The sequence below is a fragment of the Vombatus ursinus genome, unplaced genomic scaffold (genome assembly GCF_900497805.2).
Source record: "Vombatus ursinus unplaced genomic scaffold, bare-nosed wombat genome assembly UNPS02008961.1, whole genome shotgun sequence".
In the NCBI taxonomy this organism is placed as follows: Eukaryota; Metazoa; Chordata; class Mammalia; order Diprotodontia; family Vombatidae; genus Vombatus; species Vombatus ursinus.
Window position 1 is genome coordinate 7,383,719 of NW_020948739.1, and position 12,409 is coordinate 7,396,127.

General features: G+C 39.5%; 1 protein-coding gene across 2 annotated transcripts; it reads right to left on the bottom strand.

The window, feature by feature from the left end:
• Window positions 1–2,006: 2,006 nt before the first annotated feature.
• ZNF706 (zinc finger protein 706) lies at window positions 2,007–10,981 on the bottom strand. Of its 2 annotated transcripts, none has more exons than XM_027849980.1 (4): window positions 10,882–10,981; window positions 6,204–6,340; window positions 5,105–5,212; window positions 2,007–4,362 (listed from the first exon to the last, which is right to left on the bottom strand). In XM_027849980.1, the coding sequence occupies exons 2-3, from the start codon at window positions 6,336–6,338 to the stop codon at window positions 5,117–5,119; spliced, it is 231 nt and encodes a 76-aa protein (XP_027705781.1). In that variant the 5' UTR covers window positions 6,339–6,340; window positions 10,882–10,981; the 3' UTR covers window positions 2,007–4,362; window positions 5,105–5,116. The 2 variants fall into 2 exon arrangements, with proteins under 2 accessions (XP_027705781.1, XP_027705780.1); XM_027849979.1 differs by lacking the exon at window positions 10,882–10,981 and adding an exon at window positions 10,004–10,105.
• Window positions 10,982–12,409: the final 1,428 nt, after the last annotated feature.

The window sequence follows — 12,409 nt, forward strand, 5'->3', positions numbered from 1 at the left end:
ATTGTACTTTACAGATAAACTGGGCCTCTGGGGACCCAGAGGGTGAAGTGCTTTCTCCAACAGTCTCCAGCTGTAGTAAAAGTTAGCAGTCATATTCTGAAGGCATGTTTTCAAACTTCCAAATCCAGTGTTCTACTTACCACATTTGCCTTTTTCAGTCTTCAGACAGATATTATTCCCATTTTATAAATGAAGGAACCAAGATTGTAGGTCAGAGACTCCTCAAACTCACACAACTAACTCCTTAAGTCTCCTGCTTCCTAATGCCTAGTCTTTCCACTACTCTGCATCAGTCTTCTCACAATTTATGTAGTGAGATTGTACCACAGGACAAAACGTTTTTGACAGTGTTGTCCTAGTACTTCCAGCAATAAAATTAGATTTATTCTGCATAAATATAAATGTAGTATTTTTATAGGTAGTAACATAACTATTTTTTTGTGTATATGATATTCAAACAGTAACTGAAATAATTGATTTTTGTTGAAAATCAGTTCCTTTGTAAGTTTACACACACATCTTAGTGTAAAAAGCTCAGGGTAGTAATGTTATATATGCTTGTGTTGTGTGTGTATATACACACATATACTTTAACCAGCTAAAGAGCACTAAAGATTTAATATAAAATTGAAAAAAAAATTGACTTTCTGTTTAATCAACATTTAGAAATGAAAACTGAACTTTAAACCAAGTTTGTTAGTTTCCCAAACATACCAATGGAAACAGCTATAACTGTAGTCTAGTCCTAAAAAACTACACACTAGAGGCTGATTTTCTGAAATTTCTATAATGGATTAGTTTTTGGTATGTTTGAGATTTCTGGTTTATTATAGTAAACAACCCTCCTGTTGGCATTCAGTTGGCAAACACTGTTACTAACTCTTCTAAGAAAATATTACCTATTAATGTAGTGGAAGCCTAACAACTCTGAATACTTGATGATTCAGAATGTGGTACTTCCAAAAGTGGTTGTAACGTACTTTGTATTATGAAAGAAAAAAAAACTATAATAAAAAATAAACATTTAACCTATTTTAAATATTTCATTTAACTATATAAGGAAAAGTTCTGAGATAATTATTAGAGCCAATTTTCCAAGGATTGTAATCCAATCTTGTAGGATAAAAGCTTCATTCCCATTCCACAGATGAGGAAAGTGAAGCTGAGAGATTAAATGATTTAATCTATAATTTAAAGGTAGATAACTTAAAAGATCTTTGTCTAAATCCTCTCATTTTAAAAGAAGAGCATATAGAGGTGCAGATTTTCCCAAGCCATTGTTAAGCACTGAACAGATCTACTGACTCCCAGGGCTCTAGACACTAAACTTACCAGGCTCAAAGTCCTCAGTACTGTAATAATCTAATTGTGGGTATTCTGTTGGTAATTCTCTAACTCAAAACTTTTCACCAATATAAATTATCGCCTTTAGTGAGATTCACTGCATTCCAGACATTAACAAAAGAACTGTCAAAAGGGCTAAAATCTCAAATCTATAAATGACTTTTTTTTTGTCTTAAAGTAATGCTTTTCTCATTCTAGTGCACCTAAGTGTAAGAGGGCTTAATTAGCTGCTCTGGGGTTTTTAAATGAAGCTTTTTACTTCTAAATTGACATTTCAAAATATTGTCAAGGTCATCAGGAACTTGTTTAATCAAAAACATTTTACCAACCTAAGCAAACTTTTGTTTTTAGTTCTAATGGTTTTAGAATGTTGACATTAGGTCTTCCTTCTCCTCCCAACTGTCTCAGTCAGAAAAGGCCTAAGAAAGAGAGATCCAATTACCCTTCTTGGTCTTAAAAAGGTACTCTCTCAAGAACCAAAGGAACAACTAACTTCTGATTGTGTGTTGTCAGGAAAAGCGTAGGAATGAAAAGAGGCCTCCTGCCACTCCAGAACTTGTTTTAGAAATAGCTATAGCGAATTTCACTCAAAAGCTCAATAGTCCCCTAAATTAAAAGGGAGGAGGATAAAGAGAAAAACCTCTTTGGTAACAGGCAAGAAATTGATTTTACACTACTTTATTTTCTTTAATATTTTCTTTAATGAGACATTACAGCACACAACTGAGCCTCCAGTGTGTCAGTTAACAGGGGGTATAGTCATATGAAAGAGTGGAAACAAATTTACTAGTAACCCCATTCCCTTCAGCAACTGATGTCTACTTATAAATGAAAAAAAAAATCCTCCCTCAATATATTTTATTAAGCCTTTTGAAGACATCATAACAATTAGATGTGTTATAGAATCTTCAAATTACAAAAATATTTAGTTAGGGCTCTGAAATTTTAAGATTTTCCCCTGTTGAAGATTTAACACACACAACAACCAAAAAAGAATAGCTGATAGAACAACTCACATATTAAGTATGAGAATTAAAGGTTTTATGCAAGATAAATGCAGCTATTTTTCCTATCACTGTGATACAGCTTTAAATGTGGTTCTTTAGCTTCTCATAACGAATTGAATACAAACATAAAAACCTTTTATTAAAAAATTATACAATTAGTAAGGCAACTGAAAGAAAAACTGAAATTCAAAGAGAACGATTTTTAAATGAAAAACGCTTCACTAAACATTGAAAAAACAAATGCGCAGAATACTTCCTTTTAACTGAAATTAACCAGAATAACACCCAGCACATGAATAAAGGCAGAATTCTATGCATTCTGGTAAATCAATATTAAGATACCATATAACCAATAGTCAATGTAACATTTAGGGAATGGAAAAGGGTACTAAGATTTTCTTTTGGTCAGGTGAACAATAAGAGTTTTCTTATGAATATCTCCATCAGATCATCAGTTCTTTCCTTTAAAACCTCATTTTAAACAATAATAATACACACAATGTAGATGATGCAGAGCTGTAGGAAGAATGTGCAATGACAGTTAAAGAAGGATAGAATCTGGTGTCCATAAAATCTGACTACTAGTATGTGCTACTGCTCCCTAAGTTTATATTTGAATACTGTTCTTCCTATTACATTTTTTAAAAAAATTAAATCAGTTAAATTGGACACTATTAACAAATTTACTCTCACAGTTCTGATGAGAATAAATTGTTAAGAATCAATTTCTAAACAGTCTCTCTTCACCTGGCAGGACTTTATTTGAATTCTCTTTTCCACAAATACTTTTAACATTATAAACAAGTCTATGGGTGTAAAACTGCTCACAAAACTGTTCTTAAACCCTTAATCCAAATCCAACATATATGGCCTTTAAGAGTTTAAAAATGAAACCAAAATACACTCTTAAAGGCAATGACACCATATGGATACTTAAGTATGCCACTTCATTCTTCCTGGTAACGTCATTTACAAGCCACAAAACTGGCCCGTTTAAACTAATTCATTTTCCAATTATTTTGGCAAATATATAAAATAATCCTTTTAGAAGTGTAACCTTCAATTTAAAACCATCTAGAATAATTTTGAAAAAGACTTACATATTATAGGCTCAAGACAGACCAGTTTATAGTTATAAATTTTTCAAGCTTAATCTTACATAAAATGGTTAAATGATTTTTCACCTCTTTTGTTATGGCAGATACATACTTATTTTTCACAAGGAAAACTCGGTTCCTTCAATCATTTACCAAATACTTGTAAGCTGTTCTTTAACCAATAATTTAATTTATATCCAATTCAGAGTCAACAAGAAAAGGATTATTTTGTCAAATTTGCAATTCCTTTCTCAGAACCAATCCCAAGTTGTTTTCAGTACTGGCACACCCAATACAGGCACAACTGAAGAAGGGGGAATGGCACATAATTTTTAAGAGGCTTTACTAAACGAACCTACAAATTAAAATCTAAAGTTTATAATGACAGCAGTTAATCAATGCTTCTTTTGTTTCATTAGCCGGCTACCTAAAATAATATGATAGGAATACATGTATTGAATGAGTCTGCTTTAGTCTGAATAACCAACAAACTCGATGGGAAAGGGGGCAGAGACAAAGCATTTGCAATTCTAGCTGATGTCTTCATTAGATTTTAAGGCAGATGCGTAAAGGTGGAACAGAACTTCTACAAGCACTTGTCCTGTGATGTTGTAAAATCAAAGTACTACTTTATTAAATGAGTTATTTTACACAATATGAACATCAATATAATTACAATTGTAAAAAAATTTTTATAACAAGGATGGACTGATTTTCAGGATTTCCAAATCAGGGCCCAACTGTACATTTACACAGAATTGTCTTTGCATGAAGCCCAAAAGGGAACAGCATAAAAATGAGTGTTTCTGTAGCCCCCTTATTTTTGCTGATCAACAGTTTGTTAGAAAAGCAGCTGCAGGTTTATTACCTAAGGTCTGAGATAGTAGAAGAGTCAATAGGTGCCATGAATTCACCTACAAAAACATAAGAATAGCTTTCAGTGAATGCAACTCTTACACAACACTACTCTTACACATTGCTTATATTGCCCAAGAAAGAAACACACCAGACATTTGACAAAGAATTTCAGTTTTATAGAAAAGCAGTCTCTAGATTCAGTTGGTCTTTATAGCTAATTGGATTTTTACTACCCCAACAACAGTTCTCTGATCAGTTCACTAAGAGACAGTTTAAAGGAGTGTGTGTGTGTGATTGGGGGGGGGGGATCCAAACAAACCATCACGAGTGAAAATTGACTGTTTTCCAGCAATTACAATTCATGATGAATTTTTTCCTATAATACTGGAACACAGCAGGTGCACCAAGTAAAATACCTGTATAATCCTGCTCACCTACATTAGCTTGCATCATTTCTGGGAGCAAAGTGTCTCAAAATACACTTGTATTAACTATTCTCTTCAAATTGATTTATCTTTTCCATTCCAGGAGGACCAGGGCTGGCCAGTTTCCCCTTTATTTTATTTATTTTTGGCAGTGGCAATAGTAGTACAAGTTAAAACAAACTTGGTGTTCTGAAGACTTGGTATGAAGTATTGCAAAATGGTCTTCTAGTACAATTATTAAATTCTTAAGACAGGGAAGCAATTATCAAGTCTCAGTCAGAAGACAAATTAATCTCACAATTTTAGGAGATACTTATGTCGTCTTGGACAACCCTAACATTAAAACAAACAAACAAACAAAAAAATCAATGACCTGCAAACAACTTTATGCCTGAACATCAGCCAATTCTGGAGGAAGTGGAGTCTTAGGATGTTTGCTCTCAAAGTGCTGTTTGAAGGTCTTGGGGTCCGGCATTTGTGTCTGAGTGACAGAAAGAAGAGGCAAAGGATAAAAAGAGAAGAGAGAAAAAGTTAGTTATCATGAAGAAAAACTGAAACACTAACAGTCAAAGAGGCAACATCATGGATTCACTAAATTTATATTAAGACTAGATTAGAATACGCTCACTTCCACACAATGATTCTAATTCAACTTCAAAATTTTTCTTTGTACAAAAAGATTCCCACCATGTAATAGTCAATTAAATTTGACTATTATTACTCTTTATTTCAATCTTATTAACAGTGCTATGTCTTAGCAAGGGCAAGATATTTTATCTACTCTAATGATTCCATTTTAGAAACAGTCTTTCATTTGTTATTCTAGTATAACCACCATTTCCAGTAGGACTTTCAACTAAGCTATAATATGCTCATACCATATTATCCCCACTAGTGGCCAGCCTACAGCCTTCCTTGTACAAAGTAGGAAGTACTTTGTCTTGCTTTCTCATAAATTTTCAAAGTTCCTATTTTCCAGATATTAAAGCAGAAAGAGACTTAGACCTGGTACTTACAAACATATCCCTCATTATCTTTAAACCAATTTATACATATTAACATTCTATCTAATTATGCTGATATACCCTTACTATGTAACAATTATGAACAAACTCATAAAGAAGTAAATGTTTACATTTTAAAGTAACTCTTAGATTCACTTGATTATTTTATATTCAGCTCCTAAACTAGCAACATAGCACACAATTTCCTTGCAAGGTGTCAACTGAGGTGCCCAGAAGAAACCACTTTAACATGAAAGCTCTATGTATAAAAAATATTTTGAAAGCAATATGAAAATTGATTAGAGGGAAGAGAGCAGAGGTAGGAGAAGCAGGTCTGGACAAATGATAATGAGGGATCAGGATAGTGTAATCATGGATACCATAACTTTACACTAATAAGTATTTATCTAAATCCAAGTAATAGAAGAACTATTCACAGAAATGCTGGGCCTTCAAGCCCCCTCTTACCCTACAGACAGTGCAGGTATATATCAAGGCAGCCTTAGCAGCAGCCTTCTGATCATGTCCTTGTTTCTTTTTCTGTCCAGCTTGTTTTTTGGCATTTTTCTGCTGAGACTGAATCTTCTGCTGTCCACGAGCCATATCTATAAACAAACAAAAAGTTATTAATATATAAGTACCAGTGATTAATTTGTTAAGAAGCAATGCCAAAGATACATCATCAGTAGGACATGTATAACGAAATGCAAGCTTAATATGATGTCTTCTCCCCTCTTTTAGTATCTGAAATTAAAGTGGTTAAGTATGACATGAAAAATCTGAGCTAAAATTTTTTGCAATGAAAAATTTCTCTTCAATTTTGTTTCCCCCTCACTTAGTAAATGTGAGGCTAGAGTCTTACAATTTAGGAGAAACAAGATTTGTCACCTAATGCCTTAAAATAACAAGGACATCAGAGCAGCAGGTGGGAATTATTCTTGTCTTCAAAGAACACTTAGGTTTCATAGTACTACATGCTAAACACCGTTGAAAAAGTAGTCTTTCTAGTGCTGCCTCAATTTATAATATTCAAGACTTCATGAAATTTCTATTTCAAAAGACAGGCCAGGTGAAAGAGTTAAACTCAACTCATCCATTCTCTGTGCTTCACCATAATCAAAGGAACCCTTTGGAATCACCTGCCATGGCTACATAATGACACAGTGGTGGAAAAGCGCTGCATTTGGACCCAGAAACCTCGGGTCTGAATTCAAATTCTGTCACTGACTAGTTGCTTGATCCTGACTAGTAAGTTATTTCACCTTTCTTTGTTTCCTCATCTATAAAAGATCTGGTCTCAGACACTTACTACCAGCATGACCCTAGAGACAAGTGGATTAAACCAGTTTGCCTCAGTTTCCTCATTTTATAAAATGAACTAGAGAAGGGAATGGCAAACCATCCCAGTATCCTGATCCCAAATGGGGCCCCAAAGAGTTGAACATGATTGAAATGACTGAACAAAATTACTGTTTTATTATTATCACACCACAAATACTGGTGATCCAAAGCATTCAATCATACTAAATATAGCTACCCTTCTCTAAGAAAAAAAAAATCACTATTTTTAAACTCAAGAGATAATCTTGCTTCAGACACTCAGGTGTTAAGACAAGTCATTTAAAACATGCTGTAAGAGATAATATATGTAAAGCGCTTTCTAAACCTTACAAAAAAAAGTTCTAAAGAAGTGTGTATGTCAAGTTTTTAATCAACCTGACCTATCATTTTATTGGTATAGAGAACTCCTGATACCAATGCTAGTTGGTACCTTCCCATGTAACTTATGGCTTTACAGGGTTACCTAGAAACAGATCCTGGCCAGCAACATACTGATTAAGAAAATCCCAAATGAGCATTATTTGTATTGCTGTGTATTTTAATTTATTTTGTTAAATATTTCCCAATTACATTTTAATCTGATCAGGACATACTCAGGAGTTCTTCAGGCAGCTTGCAGCCCTAGAACACTGAGAAAATAAGTGATTTGCCCAGGGTCACTGCTAGTTCCAGAGACTAGATTTGAACCTAGGATCTCCCTTCCTGGTTTCTATGCCAGCTCTCTCTATTGCTGCCTCCAGCCTTTTTCTCATTTCATAAAGTGCCTAGACTAAATAAGCTTTTTTTAAAAGATCTGTATTAAAGTAGACCATAAGTATAGTTCTAAATTCATCTTCATATATTATGCTAAAATATAAGTTTAAACCTCTCATATTACATACATATATACATATACATATATACACACATATAGATGAATGCATATCCAACCAGCCCTGAACAAATCCTACTTAAACAATGTTACCAGATAAAATTCTTCTTATACTTCATGTCTCTGATGCATGTGATTTTTTCTTAAAGTAGATACCATGTCAAAAGAATTAACAGCCAAAGCAAAAACCTGAAGTATTTTTTAGACAATATGCTTTTAGCATTAGAGTTAAGTTGAAAATCTAAAGCCAAATAGGTTTTCCTCAATGTTTACCCTTTGTACCAAGTTTACATATCTGTAACAGACCTTAGAAATATTTAATACACTAACCTAATCTTGACTGATTCACTACCACCTTCCCTTTCATAGAAAATGTTTCAAATGTAATTTGGTAATATGTAAAGACTTTAAAAGCTGAGTGTCAGTATGGACCCTCTCCTCCAACCACGTGTTTTTTGCAATCTAGGATTTATGAGGTACTTAAAAGTGTGTTCTATTTAAAAATTTAATGCTACAAAAATCACCATTTCTACTAAATGAAAGTTGTCTTGACCACTGTGCATCAATGGAAAGGTAGTTTCCAGTTATGTCAGACTCATTAAAATGTTTCTTATAATCAGAATGCTATTAATTCTTATGTGCTCCAGTAACTTAAATGTACTTCTTTAGTTTACCTTGATTTAATCTTTAAACCTTGAAGATATTTAACCTTTACATTGTGGCACAGCACTCCAAAGTTTCTCATCCTAAAATGGCAGGCCACTAACAGAATTCCATAAGTCTCCTAAGATGAAAGAAATCTCTATTTAAGCTGTTAGGATGGTACCTTTACGTTCAAAGGCCTAATACACTGGTTAATTACTTTTGTACAATGGTACAAAGTAATATCACTAGTTTGTGGAACAATGTCCCAGTTTTATAAGGTAGGGAGGCTTTCTCACTTCACTAAAAAATTATATATTATTACATAACAGGTTTAATACAAGCATTCTCATGGCCTCCCCTCAGACCAAAAGAAAAGCCACCGTACTCCTCTTCTCACATAGTTAAAGAGGCAGGTTTTGGGTAGATAAAAGGCAAAATTAAACAGAGTCAAAACCTGAGGTGGAGAGGGAGGAGAGAAGTTTCTTAAGTTCTGACATTACGTAACAGTGATTTCCTTTTTTAAAGCAGAATAGCAAGCTGACATCTATTTCTTGATAGTTAGACTTTGGCCAGACTTGAGAGTTAACAAAGTTTTCTACTAATTCAAAACTATAAAGATCCCCCTTTCTCAGATATCATGAAATAATGGTAACATAATGTAATGGAAGGCAACAAGTAATTTACAAATGCCCGACCTTCAGAGTTCCACCAAACTCTTCCATTTTATGTGGTTTTTTTTTTGGTAGGGGCTGCAAAATGGGGGGAGGGAGGAAGCAGGAGGAATGGGTTTTCTTAGAAGATGGCCTAAGTTCCAAGAGTCTAAAGTAGAAAGAAAAGAAGGGGGGGGCACTAGAGAATCCGTCCAAAATCAAAACAAATGAGAAAGAGAGGACTGGTACTTTTGGATAGAGGAAGTGCCTTCTCCCCACACCATCTGGACACCCCTAAAAAAAAGCCCTGCAAGACCAGGAGGCAGCACGAGATCAGACCCATTCCGACACGAGCTTTTGACTCCATCTTTTCGGAGGGGGGTGTTGTGGGGGGCTTCTCTTAGCTTCCCATTTCACAAGCGGACCCCATCAGCCACCTCCCCTACGAGTACCACGCGTGGGGCAGCTAAGAGACGGCCCCGTCCCGTGCGCCTCCCCCCCCCGCCCCAGCTTTGCTCTGTTCCGCCTCCCAAACTAACCCCGAGCAAAGGCCACGCTCCCCGAAACCTGCGCCCTTCGGTCCCAAGCCTTCCCGCAGCTGCTGGTCCGCCCCCCACCCCCACCCCTGGCCCCGGCCCCGGCCGCCGGGGCGGGCTGCGGCAGGAGGGAAGGACGCCCCGGCCCCGGCCCCGGCCTTATTGCTCTGTGCTCCCCTTCCCGGCCCCTTCTTTCCCGCCGCCGCGGTGCCCGGAGCCGCTTACCGGGGCTGGGACAGTCCGGCGTCTGAGGCGCCGCGCGGGGCGAGGGTACTGGGGGACGGGGGAGGGAGGGAGGGAGGGAGGGAGAGGGAGGGAGGAGGGACTGAGTGAGAGAGAGCGCTCCCCGCACGGCCTCCTCCTCCTCCTCCGCCGCCGCCGCCGCCGGCACCCACCCGCCCGCCCGGGAGAGGAGAGAGGCAGCGCACACCAGTCCGCGCCTCACGCCCGCCGCGCGCACGCGCCCGCCCGCCTCAATCGGAAGAGCGAGACCCCACGGCGCCGCGTGCACACGCGCGCGAGGACGCCCGCCCACGCTTGCCGGCTGCTGCTGCGGCGGCGGCGGCTGCTCTCCCGGTTTACCCAGCGCCAGGCGCGCACCCAACTCTCTTCCCCCGAACCTCCCCCTCCCCCCCCCGTTCTCCCTCTCTCCTTTCGGCTCCGCCCTCCAGGCCCCTCCCCTACTTCCCTCCCTCTCCGCTAGCACACCGACTCTTTTCCGGTCGGCACGGACCAATGGTTGCGCATCCCTATTACATAACGGGGGGAGGGGGCGAGCGGAAACCTGGGCTAGCGAAAGCGACCTTTTTAGAGGTGCTGGAGTGGATGTCGCCTTCAGTCTGTGCTTTCGAGTGTCCCTTCCCCTGAAATACCCCCAGAGGGCGGGGAACGAATTTAATGGGGGAACTAACTGCCCGCCGTCTGGCCCAGCCTGGGTGTTTGTTTCACCGAGTCACTCTCCTTAGGCGCCCCCACCCCGGCCCCGGCCCCGGCCGGGTCCTGCCAGAGCCGCGCAGCCGCAGTGGCATCCGCATCCTTCGCCGCGGCCTGCCCTGGCCCGCCCCCACCCCCTCCATTTCCCTCCTCTTTCCTGGCCCGCTCACCTTCCGGCAGCTCTGGGTACGCTCCTGTCTCTGAGGCCTCTGGCTAACAGCTACCTAAGGGAGACGGGGTGAGGGGGGCTGGTGGCTGCTAAGCCTGCTTGGGAGCGGGGAGATTCTCAGCCTGTGGGGCGGTCCCGAGGAGGGGAGTCTTGCGTGGAGGTTGAGGCTGGTGGGTGGCCGGGCATGAGGGGAGGCCCGCTCCTCGGGCTCAGTTACCAGTCCGGGACCAGACTGAAGGGAGCCCTGGCCCGGGGGGACCCCTAAGAGGGACCCGGCGGCCTTTGTTCTCTCACAGGCCTCGGCTTACCTCACCCCCCCCCCCGCCGCCGCCGCCGCCACCCCAAATCACGGAGCCCGAGCCCAGCCCTTCCGCCCCGTGAGCAAGGATGGCGGGCGTGGGGGTGGGGGGGGAAGGTCTTGTAGTTAAAGTTAAGGGTACTGGGAAAACCTCGCTCACGCCGGAAAGAAAGAAAGACAGACAGAGGGGAAAAATGAAGTCTAAGCCTTTGCTAACCTTTGTGCTGAAGAATTGGGTTTTAACGGGCCTCGTTTAGCCCCGCCAACAGCTAACTCAGTTTATCTGTGCTAGTTGGGGGAGAGTCTGTTTGTAGGAGGGTCTTGCTTGGTAACTTAATTCACAAATAGCTTTTACTTGCTAGTTTAATTCCAGCCTCGACCAGCCCTTTATTAGAACTACAGCTAAGTGTGCAAGATGGAAGTTGAACATTTCTGCCTCTGATTATCATCCACCCAACCCTCCTACCCCTTACCACCGCTGCCCACACCAATTTATTTACAGGCTTATGAGTTTCACATTACTCCTCTTTAAGCATTCTCCTTCACAGCCAAACTGGTTTATTTGCTGTTCTTTATACACTGTATTCCACCTCCTCTCTCTGTTTTTGCACAGACATAATGTTTTCACTTCTCAATCCATCTCCATAAGTTTTGAACACCTTGGGAACAGGGACTATTTTTTAGTTTGCTTGTATCCCCAGTGCTTAGTACAGTGCCTCATAGAAGATGCTTAATAATAAATGCTAAAAAATATAATAAATGATGCCATCGAATCCCTGCCTCCCTTTAAAGCTCTCAGCTCAAAGGCCACTTCTTACTTAAAGCCTTTTACTTGAAGCCACTGCTAGTAACCTATTCCCCACCACCTCCCACCTATTCAATTTTAATGTCTATATATTTTGTATTTACTTATATAGTGTTCGTGTTGTCCCTCCCAGAATGTTAGCTGAAGGAAGGGTTTTTTTGTTTTCCTGTTTTGGTCTTTTGTCTCCCCAGACCATAGCACAGTATCTGGCACATAATAAACCTTAATAAATTTGCTTGTTGATTTGGTTTGTGATTTGGAGTAATAAAACTGGTTAAATTCATCTGGGAAGGATTCTAGGATACTGGCATATGTGATGAGACATCTTTACAAAATATCTGATAAACTGCTAAAACATCTATTTAGCATCCCCATGAAATTTCATGTAAGAATTTACAGTCGAGTTACTCTTTTGAACAATTTTGT

Excerpts from the sequence above, each read along its gene's own strand:
- ZNF706 (XM_027849980.1), bottom strand. The coding sequence starts at position 6,338 with ATGGCTCGTGGACAGCAGAAGATTCAGTCTCAGCAGAAAAATGCCAAA. Across the intron at positions 5,213-6,203 it reads ATACCTGCACTGTCTGTAGG|ACACAAATGCCGGACCCCAA; the intron begins GTAAGAGGGGGC and ends TCTGTCACTCAG.